The sequence below is a fragment of the Melanostigma gelatinosum genome (genome assembly GCF_949748355.1).
Source record: "Melanostigma gelatinosum genome assembly, chromosome: 12".
NCBI classification, from domain to species: Eukaryota; Metazoa; Chordata; class Actinopteri; order Perciformes; family Zoarcidae; genus Melanostigma; species Melanostigma gelatinosum.
The window spans coordinates 9,458,911-9,485,138 of NC_136645.1; the positions used below are offsets into that span (position 1 = coordinate 9,458,911).

The 26,228-nt window shown below is 41.5% G+C and overlaps 1 protein-coding gene across 3 annotated transcripts; it reads right to left on the reverse strand.

Moving 5' to 3' along the window:
• Nucleotides 1-388: 388 nt before the first annotated feature.
• On the reverse strand, nt 389-23,458 carry col17a1b (collagen, type XVII, alpha 1b). Of its 3 annotated transcripts, none has more exons than XM_079280438.1 (56): nt 23,093-23,458; nt 21,688-21,753; nt 19,753-19,803; nt 19,502-19,609; nt 17,912-18,223; nt 17,726-17,782; nt 17,569-17,604; nt 17,389-17,439; nt 15,090-15,236; nt 14,186-14,824; nt 13,830-13,916; nt 13,647-13,709; nt 13,420-13,575; nt 12,646-12,738; nt 12,509-12,553; nt 12,268-12,414; nt 10,458-10,889; nt 10,316-10,366; nt 10,206-10,223; nt 10,094-10,120; nt 9,914-9,976; nt 9,710-9,814; nt 9,552-9,596; nt 8,606-8,641; nt 8,427-8,471; nt 8,304-8,339; nt 8,183-8,218; nt 8,021-8,083; nt 7,382-7,417; nt 7,197-7,268; nt 7,057-7,083; nt 6,920-6,955; nt 6,759-6,794; nt 6,590-6,670; nt 6,446-6,481; nt 6,286-6,363; nt 5,754-5,825; nt 5,571-5,621; nt 5,381-5,440; nt 5,221-5,289; nt 5,078-5,104; nt 4,903-4,962; nt 4,703-4,789; nt 4,560-4,598; nt 4,311-4,415; nt 4,102-4,221; nt 3,872-3,982; nt 3,583-3,717; nt 3,373-3,483; nt 3,062-3,241; nt 2,160-2,309; nt 1,881-2,072; nt 1,483-1,647; nt 1,285-1,365; nt 1,102-1,185; nt 389-1,016 (listed from the first exon to the last, which is right to left on the reverse strand). In XM_079280438.1, the coding sequence occupies exons 2-56, from the start codon at nt 21,740-21,742 to the stop codon at nt 967-969; spliced, it is 5,355 nt and encodes a 1,784-aa protein (XP_079136564.1). In that variant the 5' UTR covers nt 21,743-21,753; nt 23,093-23,458; the 3' UTR covers nt 389-966. The 3 variants fall into 3 exon arrangements, with proteins under 3 accessions (XP_079136564.1, XP_079136563.1, XP_079136565.1); XM_079280437.1 differs by having other exon boundaries at nt 4,311-4,427; nt 23,093-23,457; XM_079280439.1 differs by lacking the exon at nt 21,688-21,753 and having other exon boundaries at nt 4,311-4,427; nt 23,093-23,456.
• Between the last annotated feature and the right edge of the window lie 2,770 nt (nt 23,459-26,228).

The following is a 26,228-nucleotide window of genomic DNA, read 5'->3' on the forward strand; positions in this document are numbered from 1 at the left end:
TTTTTTTTTTTTTGAAATGTCTGGAAACACCTCGAGTGAAGATCAAGACTCCCAAGTCCAAAAATAGATTTATTTTCTGTCTTTCAAATATATTGATCAGATGTCAATAAGTTCACTAGGTAAAACATGATCTGTGAACATTTTATAATTTAATCTTTTCAACACTTAATGGTATAAAGAAAATATATCAATTTCAGTGCGCTCTTATACAAAAATATACAATCCAATCAGTCATTTCTTAGTGATTATCCGTCTTTCATCCATGCGTACAATGTTATTTATTTATTTTACCAACAAACCTTTCAAGTAAATCCTCAGTCCTCACTACAGCAACATTTACGGTAACCAAAGTCCCCCCTGCTGCACAAATGACCCTCACTCTGACCGGTAATGATGCATTCCTTTATAGAGTTAACAAATGTAAATTGTTCGGGGTGAATGTATAACTTACAGGCTGGAGGTTGACTAGATTTATGTGGACAATCTGCCAATATTAAAGTATTTTATGAACCATTGAAGGGTTATCTTGATGCAACATTTAACATTTATGTAATCCTCAATACAATATAATCCTCAAAAGACAACGAATAGAAAAAAAAAACTAAACGTACACCAGTTAACTCAAGTTACACGAGCAGCGGGAAAAGATGCAGAGTGCCATTCAAATACTACTCAGCTGCCCCTGGAAAAAACAAAACTTTGATTGCAAGCTAACTTAGAAAAGTAACAATTATACACCCACAAAAAGAATCAAGTCTGTGTGACAAAGACACGGACCAGCAGCTACATCCGTGCCTCTACTTAAGCAGCTTTAAAGAGACTTATTGCATTTTTGGCCACTTTTTATTTTCTCAAATTCTCCTGTGATTTTCTACAGCTGGCAACAATAAAAAAAAAGCTTTTTGACTACTTGCATTGCTGCAGTTCAATGACTAAAAATAAATCTGACTCGATCCAGTAGTACGTTTAGCCACGACTGGCGTGACGGCGAAGGCGACGACCAACAACTGTATCTCCTACAGCGGATGAAAAGAGACGCCGTCACTTGTTTGAAACACTGGACGTTTTTTATGTGATTTAACAACATTTGACGTAAGTTACCTGCATCCCTCTTCTGCATTCTGTGTGGAATCTGGACAGTGTAGGGCCCTGGTAGTCCCGGTATACCTGGGCGCCCAGGATCACCTGCAAGCAGAGGGAAGTCTCAGACTTTTCTCAATCACTTGACTGAAAAACACTACTCTGGAAAATACGCTGTGTTTCATCGGCTCTGTTTGAATATACCCTTTCCTCCTGTGGGTCCTGGGTACCCCTGGTCACCCCTTGGTCCAGGGCCTCCTGGGGGGCCGGGAATGGTGCCATACGCTGCGCAAGAGCAGAAGCACAGATTCAGTTGAGATGAAGCAACATTTTCCAACTCCACTCACACGAGTCTGGTTTTCTATTGCTGTGAGGTTGAACTCTAAACTCTTGTGTCCTCACCTCTGAAGAACTCCATGAGGTCAGCTGTGACGTTGCCATAGGCACCGATGACGCGGCTCTGACCAGAAGGTCCGACGGGGCCCGGTGGACCAGGGGGGCCTTGAATCGCTCTCAAACTCGCCATCCAGGGACCCTGAACCAGATACTCCTGCAGCAGGCCTTGACCTAGAGGAGGGCAAATTCATAGACGTTTATTGGCGACATCTGAGATACTGACATCCTCGGAAAGGGCATCATCCCCAAAGCATTATGGGAACTGTGGTTGGAGCATATTTAGAGTAGTTAGAGTACAGTAGAGCATATCAACTATCTTCGTAAAGTAAGACAAATTCAAGTTACAGAAGTAAAAGACTTGCACTATAAATGAAGGGTGATGGGGGTGTTTAGGTTCCACTCACTCTTGATGTAGTCTGAAACTTTTATGGCGACGCGGGGGTAATCCAGTGTCTCAGTGATCTTGCTGGTGTCGGTGTCAGAGCCGTATCGAGAGTCACCATGACTGTAGCTCTGGATGTGACCGGGCTCTCCGCGATCTCCCTTCTGACCCATCGGCCCCGGAGGGCCACTGATGGCACGACGAACACCGTCACCTGAAAGATAAGAGTTCATTGGTGATATCCGCACTCATCTGTGCTCACATGTCTTTAGTCTGTCTGTGTGGGACGTTAGGAGCTTACTGGTCAGATACTGTTGAATTTCAGTGCGGATAGTCTCCCGAGGGGAGTTTCCATTGTAGGAAATTGATCCACTGGAACTGCCTGGTGGACCCTGTGGTCCCTGAGGACCTTGAGGACCAGGAGGGCCGGGAACACCTCTGAAACCAGAACCTGAGAAAGATTCAAGTCGACGTTATTGTCAGTCTAATACGTACAAGTGCACAGGAAGATGAAGAAACCTTGTGCAACCTCTTTGATTGTGGACGTCAAGCAAGCACAAAGTTGATTGAACACGTCTCGAACGGAATTGTGCACGACATAAAGGTATGCTTAAATGCAGGGCTGCTGTACTGCATTGCATTAAAGAGGAACTTCTGCTGTCCTCCAGTGGTTTACCTCCCCACGCTTGCTGCAGTGAGGTGAACTCCAGGGTGTGTCCGTACACCGTGACATCACTGTTGGGTGAGGTTAAAGATGCAACAGAGCACACTTCTCGTATGATTATATTTAAAAATTGATATTTAACATTTGTACCCGCTGTTAAGATGAATGAGTGTAGATTGTTTGTAATGTTATATTCTTTATTTGTGATTGTTGATATTTCTCTTGGAACATTCATAAATAAGAGCAATGATATTTAGAGAACAGAATTTTTTAAAGAGGACGCCGCATGTCATGTTTAATGCTATAATATAAATTGAGGGTACTGTGAATAATATAAATATATATACATATAATGTCATCATTATTACCCATTGACCTGTACTGTATACAGTGTAATGGATTGTGTTCGACCTGATTTGGTTTTTATTGTTGTACGATTTAACGTTAGCATTAAATGACCTTGCTATGTGACTCTAAGCCTCAAGATTTCAGCCTCACTTCATACAAGACATGAAGTTCATTCACTGGGTCAGACTCACTCTGCAGGTAACGCTGAATATCCTCCATACTGTAGCCACGACCTCCCGACGCATACACACTGGCAGTGGAGACTCCTGACGGCCCCTGAGGACCAGGAGGGCCAGGTAGCCCCGGGACACCGGCGGGACCGGGAGGACCGCCTTGTAAAGCAGAGTTAATCCACGAGCGGAAGTCTGGATCTAAGTAGATGAAGACACGATAAGTTTAAAAGTATAGGTTTTGTTTTTTAAGATCGATGACGAGTGAGCGACTAACGTTTCACGACTCAACAACAAGATGGTGTCTGTCAATGGAAAGCACGATGACTTACTTCTCACCAGTGCAGAATAGTCAATGGTAGCGGTAGTGAAGCCAGAGCCCCCTCCACCAGAAGGCCCAACAGGACCGGGAGGTCCGGGCAGACCTCTAGCAATCCCTCTGTCTGGAAACGACAACAAACGTTTGACTGACTGACTAATGGATTAAGTACAGGTATCACTTCCGGGGTTATTGTTTTTCTGTTAGTGCCACCTGTGCTTACCGTTCATGATTCTGAAGATGTATGTGGCAACCTCCTCAACACTGTAACTCCTTGAAATTCCTCCTGATAGGCCTGGTGGTCCCTGTGGACCTTGTGGCCCTGGTGGTCCTGACAAATATCTCCTCACATCTTCTCCTAGACGGACCACAGCAGAGAGACATAGTTTAGCTTTTGCTTTTAGTTTAGTTTAAACTTGTCTGTCTCCACGGTGTTTACAGAGACAGTAGAGTGCTGTGGGGAGAATATGTGGATGTGATTCCACTTGGCTCAGACTATGTATTGTACTTACTCTGAAGCATGTTGATGAGACCGCTGACTGACCCAGAGCCAGAGCCAGAGCCAGGTGGACCAGGTGGTCCTGGAGGACCCTGAACACCAATACTGAGGCCTGAGCCAGAACCTGAAATTGCAGAACACAGTTATTGGTGGCCCCCAATCTGCTATTATTATACCCCACACGTAAACATTCCTCCAACTCTCATTCAGTAACATACACCTTGGGGAGAAGCGCAGACTTACGTTGCATATATGCAATGATGCGAGTGTAGATGTCATCGATAGAACCCGAGAAGGTTCCAGGGATTCCTGGAGCCCCAGGTTGACCTGGAGGTCCGGGATTACTGGACTGTCTGCTTCTACCTGCACAGAACAAATAAAACCTGTTCATACTCTGTTCTGTCCCCCTGGCAGCCTGTGAGCGCGAGACCTTGCTTCAGAAGAACTCTTACTTAAATAGTCATTGATGTGTTGACGCATCTCACTAGATGAAGCGAAGGAGCCCGGCAGGCCTGCGGGGCCAGGAGGACCTGCGGGGCCAGGAGGACCTGCGGTGACTGAGACAGAGCCTGAGGTAAAAAAATGAGATCGTAAAAGCTCTGAAGGAAATCTAAACATTGAAAGCAACTGGGAACTCTTCATGCTTTGACAAGATAAAAACACTTGACTTTGTGTATTATTGTGGTCATGATCTTCTCTACCTCTTGAAGAGCCAGAATACCCAGGAGCTCCAGTGTCCCCTTAGAAACAACAAAAGCATTTTCATGTGATGCACACAGTGTTCCCTCTGAAATACAGACAGTAAAAACATTGACAGCATTCACAAATGTCGATGTGCTGGTACCTTTAACTCCTTGTTGTCCAGGACGTCCAGGAAGTCCCGGTTGACCTGCTGGTCCAGGGATCCCGCTTCCTCCCCCGTAAGTCGAGCCTGTAAGGACGAAATGAACATACCGTATATCACATGTATGCATAAGGCCTTTGTAGTGTGGCTCTCATATATATTTCTAATGTGACTTTGTATGACTTGTGTTTGATGTTGACCTCTCTCAGAGCTGCCTGGTCTTCCAGGGGTACCGGGCACACCTGGCTGGCCTGGTTCACCTGAGACACACATGATGCCACTGTTATTTTTGTGAAGTTATTTACTTTTATTGAAGTGAAATGAAAGAGAGTGATTTATGAAAGAGATACACCCTAAATAAAGTGAGATAATTACCTTGGTATCCTCTGGGTCCAGGAGTACCTGAAATAACGACGGAGATATCCGGAGATGTTATAATAAAGTATGACTAAAACTACACGAGGGTACGTTTCTTTAAATGAAGCTAACAGTGTGAGGTCTTCACTAAAGCTGATCACCTGATGATCCTTTGAGCCCAAAAGACCCAGGTGGTCCTGGTGGTCCGGGTTGTCCACTATATGAAGTTCCTGAAAGAGGAGCAGTGTTGAGAATCTTTTCCGTCACTGCTGATTACGAGTCAAACCAACGTTAAGCACAAGTTTAGATTCAGCATCGTACCAGAGCTGGATCCAAAGCCTGCGTCTCCCCTGTCTCCTTTAGGTCCCGGTCTTCCATAACCTTAAAAAAAGATGACGAAAGTTTGATGTAAATAATTGATGGGATTCACATAATACCAAACACACCGTATGATCCACCGGCCTCAGAGTCCATATTTGAAACTGTGGATTTAATGAGCTGAAATACTTGCCTGGAGGACCTTCAGGCCCAGGCGTTCCCGGGGGTCCTTGTCTTGAATCCCCTAATGGAAACATGTTGAAAACAGTCAGGAACACAATTTGAAGAACATTACAAGAACGCTGTGGTAATTCATCAATCATTAAAGATGATTCAAGCCTTTGACAATGCTGCAACAAAGGTGTGTTTTATTTACCTGGACGTCCAGGTAGACCCGGTGGGCCGGGTGGGCCAGGCTGTCCTGAACCTCCATGGGCACTGGATTGCCCTAAAGCAGAAATATACTTTGAAGTCATGAACAGTATTCTTGTGTGTAGAAATGAATCTGCTATTATTATACCCGTAACGTAACGTGACGTGTAGAAAATGACATTTAAGGAACCCTATATGCAACTTCTGCTCAACAGCGCCCGCTGTGGCCACAGGTTACAACTACAGGACAATAATAAATGCTAACATGTAGTAACAGCAGCACAGGTACGGATGTGTACAGACAATAAACTGACTTTGTACTCTTCTTTATTTGCTAGCATTAGCTACTATGAGCTGCACCGCTGTAAGCTACTGGTCAGACCAGCAAGGCTGTAGCATCACAACACCCGAGTGGAGCAAAGAGGATTTTATCTCTTATGAATTCAACGCTTCATTTGTACGATGAAGATTGACATCGTCATCGCTTTTATTGTATTGTTTTATGAAAGAAAGCCATCCCCAAAAAGAGTACTCACTTGAGCTCGAGCTTAGACTTTCAGATGTTCTCACGGTTATTCCTTGTTCTCCCGTATATCCTCTGTCACCTTTACCGCCTGTGACAACAAACAATGCAGCTTTCATGAGACTCTGATGGCCACATATCTGATCTAAAAGACATAATCTGCAGTGACCTACCAGGTTGGCCAGGCAGACCAGCAGGGCCAATGGGACCTGAGGAGGTAAATCACAAAGTACAAGTGTTGTTACTACTGAAATGCAAGATATGCAGAATGCCAAGGACACCATCGCGGCTAATTTCCCAGCTGTTAAGGGTCAGACCTGATAATCCTGGAAGACCCGCAGGACCGGGAGGGCCGGCATGCCCAGGTGGTCCCGGGATGCCGACAGATGTGGAGCCAGCTGGGAAATAAATAAAAGTCAGTTCGATATCATCAAACTATAATCTAATCAACATGTTAAAATATCATTTTTCATCACAATCTGTTACCTGCATTGATGATTCTTCCTGGTTCACCCGTTTCACCTAAAACAGACGAGAAACATGGAAGATCAGACGCAGAGATTAATAGCACACGTGGTATTTTTTGACAGCGTGCACTTTCTGCAGCAGATGGCCCTCAAGAAAGCTGAAGTTAACAGTCGATGTACCTTTAGAGCCGGGTCTTCCTGGATTCCCTGGTATCCCTAAAAGCAAGACACAAGTACATTTTCAGTGTTGAGAGCATCACAATCACCGTGCCCCACAACCAATAACAAATTGTGATGAATAGATAGTAGAGTCGTACCTGGTGGTCCTTGAAGCCCAGGGGTTCCTAAAGAGAGAGAGGGGGGGGGGGGGGTATCATGAATATATCTGATCATATCATCCACTAATGATAATGTTGAAATAGCTGCAGACACGAGAGTGGCATCAGCTTCAGTTTACCTTGAGGTGCAGCATCTCCAGAAGGCCCAGAAAGACCTCTGAGTCCAGGTGGCCCAGCAGGTCCAACTTCACCTGAGGGTCAAAAATGACACTTTAGAGTGAGATTTAAAAAGTTAAATCCTTATGCATATTAGATTAATATTTATATAGATGTATCTGTAATGCTTGTATAATGAGTCATTTACCTCTTGATCCTCTTAATCCATCGGCTCCAGACAACCCTGACAACGTAGAAAGGAAAGGAAACAATTGTATTCAATGTAAATCTATTTGAAGAGTAAAAGAGCCTTTCTATATTTACACTCGTCCCACTTTGTATGCACCTGCTGCACAGCAACTTTCCTCTGGAAAAATACCGTTGTATCTTTATCTTTATAAGAAGACCCCTCTCTGCTGCCCCGGAGGATTATGTTATTTAATACTCTCGTTGCTGCCTCATTGAAATCAGCCGTGGTGTGTTCACATGACAACAACAAGGTAAGAAAAAAAGTAACGATAAGTGGGCTATTAAGTCAAACTAAATGTATCTAAATTGTGTAAATAATTCATGGATATAATTTAAAAAGATACATTGATTGTATACAATTTTTAAGTGCTTAAGTGCTTTTGTTGTTGTTTGGTTTCAACAAACAAGATATGACGTGTTAATTAATGAGCTTTGGAGGTGCTGGTGGGTGAATTGTGAATTGTGTTTGGACTGAGCCAGGCTAGCTGTTCCCCCTGCTCCCAGTCTTTATGCTAAGCTAAGCATAATACCATAATCTGAGTGTCTGAGAATTCATTATCATCATTAATTATCTGAGGCTGGAGCTACTGTGACTCACCCGTTGATCCTTTGGGTCCTCTCTCTCCGGCTGACCCATGCAGCCCTGATACACCAGGATCACCTGAGGAGCGAGACGACCGTTTTAGAAAACTGCAAAGAGTGTATAACATGCTGATTTGACAGCTTCAAATACAGTTTGATTCACAAAAGCTATACTGACCTTTCACCCCTCTGAGACCCGTATCACCAGATTCACCTACGATAAACATGAATTCAAATAGAGTTAGAAGCATTCACTGACCCCACAAGTCCTGTGAGAAACTGATGTAGTTACAACAAACCTTTAAGTCCTTGGAGTCCACCAAGCCCTCTGTCACCTGAGGGACAATAGTGACTGTGAGTAACATTATAGTGTATAAAATGAACTAACAAGGAATTTCAGGGTGTTTTTTCATGTGACCCACCTTTAGATCCAGGTTGCCCTGCCTCGCCACGGAAACCCTGAAGACCTATGTTGACGTTGAACAAAACAGTTCATGTGAAATGCTGACAATAGTTTCAGTTGGTAAATTTGAATGAAACTCAGCCGGTGTTTCCGGAGTCACTGTGACGCTCGACATGAATGATGACCGGAGAAACTGACCTGGTGCTCCAGAAAGTCCAGGAACTCCAGATGCACCTAGATCATCGATTCATAATTATTAGAAAGGAAACACAATGTTGAATGAGAACATTAAATGAACTAACTTTATAAAAGCCTAATTATCCTAAAACTTGCAAATGAATCACTTTTCTTTATACTTTATTGACATCACACATATATTTTAAGGCTGCTATTCTATCAAAAATATGAATAATTGTAACACAGTAGATAAAGATATCAAACTAGAATTCATCATTTGGGGTATTTTCATTCTTAATTACTGTATATGTCTCCCTCAAGGTAGAGCTTGTTTGCTTTTTCACAGAACAATATGGAGGCTTTGTTCACACGCTATCTAAATGCTGCCACCTGGTGCCGTTTGACGTTCATACACGATGAGGCAATAAAACGTTACAAATGCACCTTTTGTCAGCAATTAAAACCAACGGTAATTTTATGTAAAAACACACAATTGATTTAAAAGGATTTTTTTTGATATAGTGATAACCCAGACTTACTTGTTTCTCTAACCCCAAGACAATAGACATAAACCTGGATGTATTTTAACTGCCACTCAAATTGGTTAGTTTCTTTGAGGTTTTCTTCGAATTTATTGTTATTTATTGAATGTATTTCAACTTATTTTTCTATTTCATTTGTTTTCCTCAGATGTATAGCGGGTCGTCCGCTAATTGGAAGATCAGCGACCCCCGACTCATCCAGTCCGCATGTCAAAGTGTCTTTGGGTAAGATACTCAACCCAAAAATTTCTCCCGCCAGCTGTGCCATCGGTGTGTGAGCGTGCATGAATTTAGATCCTGAGGGGCAGGTTGGCACGTTGCACGGCAGCCTGCCGTCAGTGTGTGAATGTGTGTGTGTGAATGGGCTAATGATGACATGTCGTGTACAGGTCTTTGAGTGGTCAGAAGACTAGAACAATTGTCACCTTTTGGTCCAGCCGGGCCGACGGACCCAGTATCCCCAGGGGCACCTGCATAAAACAAAACATGAGATACTGCAGTGACACAGTCAAGATACACTGGGTCTCATTAGCATTACTAATACACACAAAAGCTCTGTTGACGCTGGGAATCTGAGCCATACCTCTTTCACCTTTCGCTGTAAAGCCTGAAGATCCTGCCTCACCTCTGGGGCCACCCGGGCCCTCGCGACCCCTGATGCCTGGTGCCCCGTCCAGTCCATGATCACCTGATCAGACATTTTACACACAGATAAAACGCCTCACTATTAATAACAGCTAAGCAGTGTACTTGCACGGTGTAGTTTCAACTGAAGCGTTTTCTGTACCTTGGACTCCTTTCTGTCCTTTTGGTCCTTCAGGGCCTGCATGTCCCATTGCACCCGGAGCACCTGAGGTCAAAGGTCACAGTCAGTAAAATAACATTACGGTGCAACACAAAATTCCCCCAAAAAAAATCGCAAAAAAATGGTAATGACTCAATGAAAATATTAGTCATCATTGCTCACCTGGAAGTCCAGGGAAACCAGAATCTCCTGTGATGAGTAAAGCATACATTTAATTAAGATGACAGTCCACAGTAGCTGAATTAAAGTTACAGTAAGTGATTTTCTTCCTGACCTTTAGTTCCAGAGTCCCCTGAAAAGAATAAAAAAGACACTCGTGTTAATCAACTTTAAAAAAAAAAGAGTATATGTTTCGATTTTATGAAATGAATATTTTAATTTCACCTTTAGGTCCAGGCAGTCCTCTCTCTCCCTGCACTGACGATGTTAGAAAAGCTGAGATAGAAAACAACAGTTCGATGAACTTAAATGCAGGGTGTGTGTGTGTGTGTGTGTATTCATGTAGTCAGTATTGTATGTGCAGTACCTCTGTATGACTGTGACTGCATTTCAGATCTTAACAACTTCTGGATCGTCATCTGAAGAGCAGCAGCGTCTAAATGTCCTCCGGTCCCTCCGGCCCCGAGGCCAGTGCCACCACTGCCACTGGTACCGGCACCTCCAGCACTCGCCCCAGTAGAGCCAGCAGAACCAGTTCCAACGATGACATCAACGCCACTTCCGCCAGCCGAGCCGCCAGCACCAGTTACAACCCCGATCCGTGTTTTGGAGCCTCCACCTCCAACTCCACCTCCAGTGCCGAGATTCAGCGTGTTGTCAGTGTTGCCGGTACCTCCAGCTCCAGCGGCCCCATAGAGGCCGATGTCATTGGAAGAACCTGACCACCGGCTGGCAACAGCAGAAGCCCCCGTGGACTCCAGGGTGGCCACTCGACTCTTCAGCTTCCTCACGTCTTCAGCTGAGAAAGAGCCGTCAACATTTGGTAAGATAAACATAACAAGGACCAGTAGTCAGAAAATATCATCAATCTGTAATAAATAAACGATTGTGTTTTCCACAGGTGATGAACGTATCCGCGGTAGAAGACTTCTCTCGCTTCGACTTCTGAAAATCGACGGTCTAATGCTTAACAATCTCTCTTATTTCATGGTAAAGGGCATGATTATGTGTTGAGCATTCACTTTCATGGAAAGCAGTTTTTGTTTCATGTATGCATGACATTTTGCTATGAAAATTAGGTTTATTATTGTTACTATTAAAACAGTAATAATGGTCATCAGGGAAGACACTTTTCTGATCTAAATAACACCAAAACCATTCTGACTTTTCAATCAACTGAATTTACAGGTAAACTGTAAAAGGACAATATAAATTAAAAAAGAATCAATACAAAAATTGTATCGTTTGGAATGGGGTGGTGAAATATATCATTGATTTAAAAAAAAGAATAGGATAATATATAACATTTAAAATCATAAAACAGTTAACCATCACTGGATTACTTCCATACTTGAGAAAAACATGATTCTCAGGCAAGTTCTGGAGTTGCAAGGAACACTTTTTTTTAAGCAGATCTTTGACCATTTATTTACTACGGACATAATGATAATGATGTCACGGTGAATCTAAAAATATGTGCATCATGTCTGTGTTCAGATGTAACTCACAAGATCATGACCCTGTTACTAATCAATTCATATTTAACATATGCAGTATACTGATGTATGTAAAAAATTAAATTCAATAAAATCTCACAAAAACGTTTGATTTTTTACCTCTTTAACCTGCTACAGAGCAGTTACATTACTCTTTTCAGCTTCGGTTTTGTCAGGAACTACACAGATAGTCTACTGTATGCAGGCCTATCAGATAACTTTACTCAGTCAGTACCTGCTCAACATGCACAAGCTTACATACCAGTAAAAGCATACCTCAAATTAGAGGTTGCAAATGGTTTTATCAGGATGGATTCACATCAACAAGTCTCCTGCTGCAGGAAAACAAACTGCAGCCTCTGATGTCATCAAGAAGGCATTTCTGGAGCTGCTCCACTGAGAATGAATGCCAGACCGACTTTATGGCAGTGAGACAGTACCCACGGATCAAATTTCCAGGGAGGGGATTGCATTTACTGTCCCACAGCTCTTAGCAGCACTGTGAAATAATGCTCACCAGCCTGTAAAAGCTGAAGCACACATTTTATCGTTTAGAAACTAACAAAAGCGCTCCCTCCCACGCGCTTCTTTGCAGAGTAGCTCCAGAGAGTATCCCACGACTCCTAAGATTTTATCTTTGTTCTCTATTAAATGTCATTATGTTGTGTAAGTCAGCTTTACCCAGTGCAATGAGCCCAAACAGGAGTCCAAGCAGGAGCAGGGAGAGGAGGAGAAGACCCAGCAGCCATTTCCACCAAGAGCAACAAGCGTCGGAGCAGCAGCACAGTCCTCCACCTCCTCCGAAGATGTCGCTGTCCCTGTGAATCTCTGCAGATGAAGAGTGGAGCACAAAATCCTCACTTTCACACACTGAAATATTCATCATTAATGTCAATATTAAGATATGTGCAATCCAAAATACCTGCATAGGTGGCTTTGTCTTTCATTACAACTCCAGATGATCCATCTGATGAAGAAATAAAAAATAAAAAACATCACTTATCTATTTCTAGAATCAAAGCTATTTTTAGTTTTTAGATGTTTTTAATAACTACTCACAGTAAGAGTTGCCCGTCTCTGTCTTCAGTGGCATTTTCTCACCGTAGCTTGAAATAAGCTTCTCTTTCTTCATTGAATCTCCCGATAACGACCCTGTGAAATTAGAAGCACTTTTTTAAAATACTACTTTTATTGTATTTATTGTGTTGAACAAGCAGAATCAAAAAAAACACAGCTGTTTGAGAATGAGAGAACAATCAATTTGATACAATACAAATAGTCACAACACAGAGAGGGCTTTACCAACAAAGACAAAGAAGTAAATAAGAATACAATTAAAATACGCAAGTATATAATCAAGAAAATATCTTCAATTTAAATGGAGGAGGAGGACGAAAGATAGAAGAGAATAAATAATAAATATATTTTTTTATTATATTTTTTTTCTGACCCCAAGACAACAAATGGTAATGGTGATCCTGTTCTGATTAAAATGATTTATGAAATCAAACCATTAGAAACACTTGCAAATACTCATTCAAATTCAGATCAGGTTGTTCCTGCTTCTTCTTTAAGAAACAGAAATGTTGGATCGATGCTGAGATAGTTTAACAAAGGGATCAGGACTGTGAACAGCCTCCAAGTGACCAATACCAAGGCTGCATGGGATGCTATTATTTAAAACAGAATATCTGCACAGTGCACACTGTTTAAATAAGCTTTACAGCCTGCTGTGGCTGTGAGGAAATTGGGTGTACAAAAAGTTGAGAAACCTATTGAATTGGGAGAAAATTCAGTGTTTCTCCAAAAGGAGGCAGTAAGTAGCTGACTCACCTCCTCCCATCTGAACGCTGCTGCTGGTGAACTGCTTCCCGCTGTCTTTAGCCATAATGAGCATTTCTGCATCCCTCTTGACTGGAACGTTCTCCTTTTCAGAGATCAGGAACTTATAGTCTCTATTGTATGCATCATCAGATTGGGATCTAGTGGCTGACAACAGACAAGAATCGTTTAAGTTTGAGAACTGTTTTTGATTGTGATTATATTTATTGCAGACTTACTTGTAGAGACTCCAGAGCTGACGACACCACCACCATTTGACAAGTTCTTCTGAACGCCATAACCTGTAAATACAAACACACAAAGTTAAACACTTGCAAAAGAAAGGTGCTATTTTGTATTATTTTTGAGTGCAAAATATGTATGGAAGATAGAGTGGAAATTGTTAGAACATGCTGCCGTACCTCCAATGGTAGTAGCATTAATGTTGCCTCCGCTGGTGGTGAGCACACTGGCAGAAGTGGGAGCCAGATTATTCTGGAAGCCGTAAACTGTAAACAGAATGCAAGGTTTGATTTAATTAAATAACACACACAGGCTGGACATGAATATTCACAAAACAAGAAAACGAATACATGGACATACAAATTAAAAAAAACAAACCATATAAAAGTGGTGTTTATTTATGTGTAACTATATCCATATACAGTACATACTATAGTACTAGAGATAAAACGGTCACCCAAACATCTCTTACTACAAATAAGACGACATTTCACCTGCAGGTAACGGGTAATGTTCAAGGGACGTTTGGTCTCACCTGACAGGGACGAGGGGGAGGTGAGGCCTCCCGGCAGCGATCCTCCCGGCATGTTGTTGGTGCCGGCCTGGTACGCGTAGCTGCTGGTGTTGCCAGTGACCACTGTGGTGGCGGCGGAGGGCAGGGTCGTGGTGGACCAGGTGAAAGTAGGAAGTGTAGCGTCCAGCGTGTCATACTGGCCTGATCTCCCACCAGTATCATACTGGGCTGATCTCACACCAGTATCGTACTGGGATGATCTTACACCAGTATCGTACTGGGCTGATCTCACACCAGTATCATACTGGGATGATCTTACACCAGTATCGAACTGGGCTGATCTCACACCAGTATCGAACTGGGCTGATCTCACACCAGTATCGAACTGGGCTGATCTTACACCAGTATCGAACTGGGCTGATCTTACACCAGTATCGAACTGGGCTGATCTTACACTGGTGTCATACTGCCCTGATTTCAAGCTCATGTCATATTGTCCTGACTTCACACCAGCATCATACTGGCCTGATTTCAGACCAACATCATACTGGCCCGATTTTACACCAGTATCAAACTGCCCAGATGTCAGAGCGGGATCATAAAATCCTGATGTATCGATGGTCTGGAACCCAGCTGATCTCACACCAGAGCCAAATGAACCTGCAGGAAAGAAAAGACATAAATCAAAACAGTGTAAAGTGTGTTTATCCTTCATTCATAAAAAATATATTGATATATTCCAATGAGAAAAGAGATATTGTGTGTCATTTTATTTGTGCAGCAGAGAAGTATTTCAGGATTCAGTCAGATGTACCGGTAATGCGAATACATGAGAGGCTATTTTAAACCACATATCTGTGAGGAAGACAAGGTGTCTGTGCATGTAGAGTATGTGCATGTGTGCGACTCTGGTAAGGGTATATACCCGACTGAGTGGCCACAGAGATGGTCTTGGTTTCCACGCTGGCCATTTTAGGGACAGGGAGAGTGGTGGAGGCGCTGGAGGAGCGAGTGGGGCTGACGCTACTGGAGCGTCCCTTCAGCAGCTTCTTCACGTCATCCAGCTCCGTCCCTGCAAAACACAAAAACAATGCTCACTAAATATAATACTGCAATATCTCAGAGCAATTAATTTCAGGAAGCAAAATTAGGTACTTCTAATTTCACTAAACTCCACTAAAATTAGATGTCAAATATTGTACTTTTTACTCAATTATATTTACTGGATCGACAAACTACACTACAGGGCAGAGACAGCAAACTGTGTACCAAAGTTTGTAATGCTTTCATTTCAATAGGGCCTACCTCAAAATACAGATAGTATACTGCACTCTGAGTATACTGCACTCTGCCTTCAGTTAATCTTCAGGAAAAACCCAGTACCTACCAACTAATGTGTACTTTCAGCTTTCTTCCATTTTAAAGAAACTTTATTTTGCTCATTTACAGTCAATATAGAAATTAAATGTCTCTCTCTGCTGCACTAGTTGACTGTCTGACCACTCTTAAAATGTATAATGAAATCAACTATTAACAGTTTGAGATATATATATCATCTAAAGGTACCTTAACCACACCAAATCATATGAAATTCACTTGAGTCCAAAGCTTGAATGGCAGTTGCTGAGATCTGCTAAGTTAGCAATAGCACAGTTTAAGCTCGGTTTATTTTCCTCCATCATGATTGGATTTCATTAATTTAGTGCTTCAATTAGTTATGTCGAATTACTAACTGAATTGGCACAATGTCAGTCTATCAAATTGGACATTTTTCAAAAACGGCTAAATAAGTAAACTGAACTTAGTTTTAGCTAAGCCTAGCCACTATCTTACAAGCTAGCTTACTTTAGCTGTATAGCAAGTTAGCTTTCTCTGTGTGGCAAGAGAGTGCACTAATATAAAAGTCTAAACTCTAAATATACAACATAATTAATAATTTGAAAGTGGTCATTCATAATCAGTATTTGTACCTTCAATACTTAAGTTAAGTATATGTGGGCGGTTATAGCCTACTTTCATTTACTTGTGTACAAAGGACTTTTACTTGTAATGGAGTATTTTCATTAAAAATAAAGCTCTTGCTCTCATAATTTTAACGGATGTAGAAGTACAAAAGTATTGACGAGAGAATGTGCTCCAATCATACGAGTAAGGTAGAGTTGTTCTACTTTCTGCTTCTTCCTGCTAGCGCAGCTAGCCTGCTCTCTCTTTGATTGTCTGGGTGGATGTGCTTGATTACAGGAGTGGGATCAGGTGTGCGTGTGTGGTGACAATCTCCTTAAACATCTTCAATGAACTCTGGGCTTCCTTAAATTCCACCACCCTACAGATCACATAATGGACTCACTCCAGCGTGTACATTATCTTTTTTGTCACGGTGTAAGCTTTTCACCAATGCATCATACTCTATGAGTCATTCATGTGTTTTGTGTGTGAAATCTTGAAAGAGACTAATCTGCCAAATGTAGTGGAGTAAAAAGAACATTTCCCCCTGAAATGTATTCAACTTAATATAAAGTTGCATAAAATGTAAAGTAAAGGTTCCTCCACAATGTACTCGAGTAGGCCTACAGTACCAATTCCATTCCATGCCGTTGGATTGCTAAAGTAAATAAATGTAATAATAAATACTTCTTCCACCACGAAATAATATGCACTGTTGCAATCTGAGACCCAGATGTGTTTAGGTAGGTGAAAGGTGGCACAGAATGTGAAGGAGATAATAGCAGTTATGCACTTTAGTCAGCAGGGGGAGCGATCAGCGTCTGACTCTCCACTGCTTTGCTTTAAAAGGGTGGTGCTGCAAACAGTGACTCATGTGTGCCATTGTTGCCACCACAAATTTGGCCCTTCACTTCTTCCCCACATGAACACAATGCAAACAAACCCATGATCCTCGTTTAAAATCTCACGCTTTTCCTTGTGCTGAAGTTCTGTACACCTTCTGTCTGGGGTGAACTGCACATCTGTTACTAATTGAGATTTCATGGACATACACATGCATGTGAGAGGTGGAAGAGAAGGAATGTCCTATGCTGAGCCAAAGCATTCGACAGCATCGTAATTCAAAATGCATACTGCTCTGACCCTGCAGGAAAAAAACAAGCTTTTCACTGTCCATGTGGTACTTTGAATGGACACACTCTAATAAAGACGCTTTTGTTGCTTCATGAGGAATTACATAACCAACAGTAAATGGATGAATGTGTCTCCAGTGGTCTTACATCTGCTGGCGGTGGGAGAGGCACTTTGTAATCTGGCTCGGATCTCGCTCTCTGGAAATAAATCACACACACAGAATGGACAAAGGAATCCAGATTTAATAAGAAAGTAGGCCGGGACAATTCAAAGTGAGATTGTGCAGAAATAATGAAGAGAAGAGGGTGGGGGCAGTTATTTAATACCTCTGCTTTCGCTCCTCCCTCTTGAGGCGCCGGAGCCTGTAAAAATAAAAACAGACAGGAAAAAAAAAACATAAACACAGACATACGAGGTTAAACCTGAAAAAATATTGTGTAATCATAAAGTATATAACCACATACAGCTGTCACTCTCACTTACAATAGACTCCATGATCTTTGCGTGTAAACTCTGGAGAGGAATTGCCACTGGAACTTCCTAGAAAAGCAAAACACAATGGCAACAGAGATATTAACAGCGCCCTCGTGCACGACCGTTTCCTGAACTTTTTGTGCTTCTGTTTCAGGCTCCCCTTGATGCCAACTTCTTATATTAACAGGATCTCACCCTCATAACCTCCTGAGCGGCTGGATTTGTGCGTCCTCTCCCGGTAAACTGGAGACAGGCCTCCTGATGAGCCAGCAGTCTGCGCTCTCCTGGCACCACCTGATGAGCTGGACCTGACCTTTGACACCGAGCTTACCAGATAACTGCCTCCCCCTCTGCTGCTTCCTCCTCCGCCTCCTCCTCCTCCTCCTCCTCCTCCTCCGCTTCCATACCCCTCTATGAAGAGCCCCCCTCCATCACCTCCTAAGGAGTCTCCTCCGAGGTAAACTCCCGAGGAGGAGCTGTAGCTGTTGGTGTTCACACCTACAGAAGCTGGGGGGATGATGCATGCAGGTTATTTTTGATTTCCTGCAACCTGATCACGTCCACACAAACAGGAATATGCCTGAGTCACATTAAAGTGCTACATTTATCTGACAGCTGAAGTTACTTTATCAAAACAAAACATATGATGAGAGTATAATGCGTTGTGCGTCAAACTACCCAACAGTATAAGTATATACATTAACAGTAACGCCGTATTTCACAGGTCCGATTATTTGTTTATAATTTTCTAGGAATTTTGTGGAAAGATCTACAAAATTAAGGAGACATTTATTTCTGATTAATTGTGTCAGGTTTGTGAATAGTCATTGATTTGCAGAGGAATTTCCATAAGGGAAAGATATTAATGACTGTAAACACTGATCCTTTGACACCCAAGTAAATGTTTATTCATTATTTGAAACGTTACTCACCATACTGTGTATGTTGAACTTTATGCTGACTTGCAGGAATTTCTTTTTTACATTTTGCATGTTCAGCTGATCTGCTGTGCACGAACTATAAGACTATCTAGGTTATTGGAAGTGTACTGATTCAATAGTGTGTCCATGTTCCTTATGATATGTACCAAATAACAAAGCTCTTTGCAAGAATTATTTTATTTGTTTGCAGTTTCAGTTCCTCTCTCGGAAATCACAGGACGCTATGGACAGTGGTGGAGGCAGTATTCAGATGCTTCAGTAAGTAAATAAGTTGGTTGAGGTGGAGCTATTTCTATATGGCAAATTAATTACCAATTAATTGACTGATTAGTTGACATCTGACACTTTCACATTGTTTGTTTTGACTATTTGACAACAATAATAATAACAATGATGATAATAATAAGTTAAAATCTACAAATCCTCACATTTGACCGGCTCGAACTATTACCATTTTTTAAAGCGGATCATCAAAACAGTCCCAATTATCCTCAAATGATTTGGACTATTTGATTCGTAAGCTGTGTAATAGACTGTGTCTGCCCTTATTGTGCACAGGTATTCTGTTGGGTAGTTTAATCTATAATAAAGCCTCATAATTTATAAGCTCTTCATACATTTTGTGTACAAAATCTGACTTTTTAAAGTAACCCGCAGCTATACCAGTCAAATAAAGTGAAGAACTGGAAGTTCTTAAAAACTGCAAGTGATGTGAAACATAATCTAAATCAGTACTTTCTTCCTACTTGTTGTTAAAAATACAACATTCAACGTCTCAAAAACTCGTCCGAAGACGAACCCACAACTTCCCAATTTTGGATCATGAGTGGAAATGTGCTCTCACATGAAGAGAAATAAGTTCCACTGCTGTTCTGGGTTAAGACATTCTTCTCCAAGCCCAGCCCTCCAGCACTGCTGGACATATTCCTGTGATTTGATCCGCTGGTTCCCTCTAGCAACGAGAAGACACACAGCAAAACAAGGAAACGCCGTTACTCAGCGGGTACTTCCTTTAGACCTGCTCGGCTATAATTATTGTCTTATGCATTTAGTTTATAATTAAAGCAAGCGTGACTTGAAGAAAGAGACACTCACTCGGTGGTAGAGAAGTCAGTCGGGACGTGGAGGTTACAGTTTCCCGCACAACTGAGCACATGAAAAACAAAGGAGATGATGAGTGTATTATCCAGAGAGTTATCTGTCACTTCTCACTGGAGTGTTGAGTGATTGGCCTGGTGATGATTTTTACCCTTCCAGAGTTCAATTGATGTGACTTTGATTGATACAGTGTTGATGGTTTTACCGTCAGTGCAGCGCTGTAGTAACACTTTCAGTAGCACTTTGTAATATAGTTTCATAGTAATAATAATAATTTTATAACAATGCTTAATATCAGTGATCGGTCATAAGTAAGAAAAACGTTTTAGGTTGCCAGGTTTGGTTGTTATCCTCCTCCAGCAGGACAGTTTGTCTTTTTAACTCTTTAATTCATTCAGGACCTCCGACCTTCTTCAACCACAATCAATTCATTCAAAAGTTAATAACATTTACAAGTGCATGCTAAATGGATTAATATCATCATTATAATAACCCTTATTAGACAGTAAGAAGCCTGCAGCCTCTTATTAATGCTGATTAATGACTTACAAACAGGTATAACTGCAGAGTCGATGGTGTATTAGAAAGTTAAACATTCATCACTTTTAAGTAAACACTTGACTAATAATGACTCACCAGAGTCATTATTCTCCACAAACAGCGATTCTCCACAAACTGGCGACTTAAAAGTTGTTGTTATCATCAAAGGTTTAGAGCTGTTTAATAATGCGTTTGTACCGTAAGTGACTTACTAACTACCTGAAGCCGTTAGTTACAACATATAAAGTCTTTACAACAGGTGAAATTTCTTCTTTTTTTTAAGGGCAATAATAAACCTTCAACCTAAACTTGGCTTTGCATGCTGTGAACATGTAGGCCTACATGTTTATGTGTTTGCCCTTTAGTCTCATAATACATAGAGGCATACTAGGAAGTGTTGGGAATTCATTAAAAAACGTTTGTGTAAATCACGTTGTGTTTATCATGAAGTGGGTGCAGATAATTAATATCAGTACAACACTCTTCCTCCACTAGGAGGCATCTTGTTCTCCAGCTGCAGCCTGTTGAGTTTTAACAAGTTAATATAAATTCCATTTCAGTTTCATGCTGCCTCCTCGCTCCTGTCCTCCTCCTCCTTGTTCTTCACCCTTTTAGGGACTTTCGTGTGTTTCAGAGCCAAGGTTCAAAACTAAAGGAGGTCATGTTTTTGATGCCGTTGCTCCTCAACTTTTAAACAACCTCCAACAAAGTCCCGGAGAAGCCAAATCAGTGCATGAAAATCATCTTGAAACTTATTTTGGTTCTATATTATCTTCCAATACGTATAAGCTTTTGTGTTTTCTGTCCTTTATCTCTTCTGTAAAGCACTTTGTCACAAACAGTTTTGAGTGTAAACGATAAAAACTTTGTTTTAAAAGTGACATACAGAAGAAAAGAAGAACATGAGGACAACAGGGTGGCTGATTATATGTTCTTCTCAGTTAGCATCAAACATATAATCAGGCGTTCCTTCGGCTTCGCCATCCTTCTCCGTGTCAAAAGGCCAAGATGAGCTGCGCTTTTACGTTCAGTTATGACGACTGGAGGAAAACCCGGAGGATGACTTACACCCTGAGAGCGAGGAACAGAAATGGAAACCGACACCAGTGAAGGCATGCCATGACGTTAGAGATAGTAAGCCCCCAAATAAGAGGGCATCACCCAAGAAAATAAGTGTGTAGGTGTTTTGGGGTCAGTTACCCCTTTTTTTTACATTTCATGTCATATTTTCATATCTCTTGCCACACTGAGACATTTGAGTGGCGTATATATCGCTAACACTCTGCGTATAACACCCATATTATCTGCATACATCGACAGCTACAAGTGTGTGAAAGTGTTTTGGGTGAACTCTTTTTTTAAAAACATCATAAATAAAATCTGAAATCTCACCCCTTTCTTCTGACAAGCCTCCTGAGAAGTCCATCTGTCTCGTTAACTCGTCCATCCCATTTTAATCTGGTGAGATGATGATGGTAAAATGTTGACCACAGTCATGCGTTTACTGCGCCAACTGTTGTTAAAAGTCTGTTTACTCCTTGACTTGTTTAAAATGGCATTTTAGCAAACATTTGACGGGAAAAAGGGCAAATGCCGGTTGTTATTCCCGGAATGATTCGGGTTAAAGACCAGGCCGTTTGTATCTCATGTTTACTGCATCAATGTGAAATGTCATGCCACTGAAGACCGACAAATGTCATCAGTCACATGATCATATCTTTAAAAAACATAATCCAATATTTCAGTGGATCCGATTCCTCTCGAACATTCTGCTTTTACTGATTTTGACGAATACAGAAATTCTGCAGGAGGCCCAAGATAGAGCAGGTAGAAGACATCACCTCTATCGTATTTACAAATGAACAACTTTGAGTAGATGTTTAAATGTCATGTGAATAATGGAAACCACATTAAAGGCCGCAGAGCTTACAAAGCATCATTTATAGATTTCAATGGATTTCTTATTCACGTTGTGTCCTTGAAGACTAACAAAAGAACAAAAGAGCAGCTCTGAAAGACCATCCTCTCACCACACCCTGCCAGCCAAGGACATTTAACAGCATGTGCTTCAGTTACTGCACACTTTAACATCACAGTTTGAAAATACAAAGGCAGAAATAATCCAAAGAATGCTAGTTTTCCCCTTTCCTCATAGCCTAGGCCACTGGAACCAAAATCAAGCCTGTAACGAGTATCAAAGTGAGTAGAGTTTCTTTCAGCTCTGAGAAAAGGAACATTTTAGTGAAACTCAAATAAACCAACATTTCTGAATACATCTGTTGTTGTTTTTTCTTCAAGCTTGTACCATCCTCAATATTATAGCCTGCAACTGATCTGGTCAGCAAATATACAAGGCTGTAGTCACATAATGCTGGTGCTACAGGTATCAGGTCCAGCAATATATTTAGAGGGATGCAAATAGCGCGGCAGAAATACATGTAAAACTATCCTGAGATCACTATAACAGACTAATTCTATACCACGGAAGAAAACTGATCCCAAAACCAACTACCAAAGACTTTAAAGACAAGCTATAAAATACTTTCACATGTTTTAATGGGATAATAGGGGATTTTCCGCAATTCAATAGGACAAAAGCCGATAACTTTGAAGCCAAAAAGAAGTTTGGACAGCCCACAAACTCCCAGAGAGCAATTAGTTAGTGCAGAGATGCAACAGCCAGATCGGAAAAGAAAACCCCCGCACCATCCAGCATAAACAACTTTATATATATATATATATATATAAACAAGTCTCCAGCTCATTCCAGTGTACTTTATGTTGTTAAAATCCATACCTTCAGCTAGCTCGAACAACAAACAATCAAATCCCGATTCCTGTCAAGTTAGACCGACTGCTCCCGTCCACTGGAGAGATAATGTGTTCGTATAAAGTTGACGCGTCGTGGTGGGATGTTCTTAAAGTCCTCAGTCCCTTTGTGCCTTTTTGCTTAACTTTCCCAGGCGAGTTAAAACTAGAGCTTTGGGCACAGGTCCCAGCCGCGCCCATCAGCGCTGGCGCTTGGCAGGCAGGTGTAGCAGACGCCACGAAAAACTGAATTAAAAAAAAAACAGCGCCTGAGGGAAGCAATTACCTTGACTCACCTCAAAGACAGACTGTGAAAAAGAAAAGTGGTGAACTCCTGCTGCTGCTGCTGCTGCTGCTGCTGCTGCTTGAGTCGCCACTTTTCAAAACTGGCAAAGTTCTGTGAGGAGGTGGGATGAGAAGGAGTGATTCGGGAGGGTTTTTTTCTTTCTTTTTAAAGAACTGGAACTCATCTGGTGCACACATTGGAAGTCGAAACAGAACATTGAGATAAGGTTTCAGCCACTGTGTTTATGTAATAACACGTGTTATTACATAAACACAACACATTGTACCCACGCATAAACACAGTTTCTATGAACTAAAGCAGCATGCAAAACTAAATATGCTAGCGAGTCATTTGAACTGACTTCCAGGTCTTTGTACAAAAGGCTGATCAGCATGTTTGTGCAGCTGTTGATGGATCAGTTTTGCTGCTTACTACTGAGATTCGGAATTACACACCCAGAAACGCTGTTTTTAACTCTCTATGATCATAATAAAAGTTCCCTATCCATTCATTTGCATTCGTGCAATTTTTAGCCAAATTGGACACTTTATGCCTCTGCTTTGCAGCCACAAGCGCCACTAAGATCCCTCACCCACCACACCCAGTGTAGACATCCACACATGCATGACTCAGAGCGAGCATGACTCCAATCTGCTAGAATGATGGAAAACAAATGGCTCCAAGGACAGTGTTACGGAGGAGGAGCTGCTCCCCTCACATCCATGTGCAAGCTTGAATAATGCCAAATCTAACGGAAAGGGGCTGGTTTAAAACAACATATTCCAGGATGGTGGAAAAAAAAGGAGTTGACTGGTTTTGTGCTGCCCTTTTGTGCTACAACACACTCGTGTTTGTGTCGAGGATAATAGCTTTACTGCATAAGGGCTCATCATTTCCCTGAAACATGAAGGCATGCTGTAAAGGTGCCAAAATTGGGTTTACAGGGAGTGTGTTAGCAAAGAACCAAAGAACTTAAATCATTCACGGTTTATCAAGATAATGTGACATGTACACACATTCACTGTGAAAGTGTTGTAAAGAAACCACCAGTTCTCCTCAGATATACCAGAAAACATCACTCATTGCGCTTCATTACAGGAACTGATGGAACAGATATCTGATACTTATTTTCTTCGTGACTGTGGGTTATGAAGGAATCTCTGTGAGCTGTATCACAGTCTGCTGAAACCTCCTGCAGGCATATTTTCTCTGCATTTGTTTATTGTTGACTATAAAAGATAATTTAGGAAACCTTACCAGGCTGGCTCAACTCTGAACACGTATTTTGAATGTTGAGATTTTTAAAGAGACAGAGGTACTAAACTTCTCGAAGAAACGACAGCATAATAAGTTCCAGGGGAGCACTCTTTGTGTGTGGTCTTAGGAAAGGCAGCTTGAGTCCTCACTGGATTTTATCTGGATTTATTTACCTGGATATTTGGATGAAAATGACGTAAGGAAATGTTGTAACAATTTATTTTGAACTTATTTTCAGTTGATTTTCTCACTGATCAAACCGTAAACTCAACTTGAGGTGAAATAATTTGATCCTGTTGATTGACAGGAAAGTAATCAGCAATTATAATGATAACCTCTTAATCGTTAAAGTAATTTCTTGAATGCCAAATATTCCCTAATTACAGCTCTAAATTGTGAGGATTTGTGAGGACTCAAATGGAAAGATGTTTTCTGAAGTCTTGAGTCTTGTGGTCAAAATACATTATTTTATAATTACTACAAGAAAACAAATCTCTCATTCAGGGGGTATTCAGAAAGCATCGAAGTCAAACTGCCGGTTTGAACTTTTTTAGTATATAATAGTCGTCGGCCTTTTTTCACTTTTTTTACTTTTACGTTTACTGGGACGTTTGAATATAACAGAGCCAAGTTGTTAGTAACACCTGTACTTTACCTACCATAACAAGTCAAAATGTCTACTGTAACAAACAGAGCAGATGGGGCCTAAAAAGCCTCATGTTCACTGCACATCAGTTGCGTCTCGCTCTTTGATAATTTGCACATTTGTTAGGAATTTTTCTATCACTGAAAGACAATGTCAACGACAAGATCCTGCATCTTTAGATCGCTTTGTGGCCGTGCCTTGTAGACAGGCTCTGTGTCAAACTGTTTTGAAGATCTTTATTATGTTGCCCTTATGTGAACCTGCAGATGAGGGAGTGTTTGCTGACGAGGCATTAGTACCACATAAAAGGGAAATTTAGACAAAGACATAGCAGATCACGTAGACTATCAACTGAAAAAAAAATGAACAACCTACTAACCCGGAATACAAAGCACCCTTTCAGCTGAACTAGACTGTCCCGTGTGACACCACATGGGACAATCACATCTGCGCCACATGGGACACCAGCGAAAAGGGGGAAAAGATGATGTGTTTGACACTAAATTTATATTCCAACACATTCCTCAACTACCGGACAGAAACATATTACCGTAGGTGTTAAGACGGCGATACTGCTGACTCATATGTGCATCATGAGAGACAAACATCACATGTGGCTTTATTTATGGCCGCTCAGCATACACACCTGCATTCAGTGAAATAGTTGGCATCCTCGCTAGTGTCTCACATAGCCTCTAGATAAACCCAGATCATCGGAGCAAGCTATTCACAAGTTAAAAAGCACAGACGTTAACCCTCACCCTGACTCACACAGTAATTATCTTCAACCCTCAACCCTGCAAGATTCATCCACACAAAATGTTAAAAATCCCCATTCCCTAAGGTGTGTCATATTAAACTGCCAAGCATTGATGTTCAAGTCTCGGCAAGATCACGTTTTAATTCACACCTTTCTCCTTCGGGCGAAAGAAAAAC

Bases quoted from the DNA above. Each gene is read 5' to 3' on its own strand.
- col17a1b (XM_079280437.1), bottom strand. From the start codon at position 21,742: ATGGACGAGTTAACGAGACAGATGGACTTCTCAGGAGGCTTGTCAGAA. The intron at 10,367-10,457 runs GTACTGCACATA...TTTCTATCTCAG, and splicing joins GCAGTCACAGTCATACAGAG to CTTTTCTAACATCGTCAGTG. The intron at 7,084-7,196 runs GTAAACTGAAGC...CTCTCTCTTTAG, and splicing joins TGGAGATGCTGCACCTCAAG to GAACCCCTGGGCTTCAAGGA.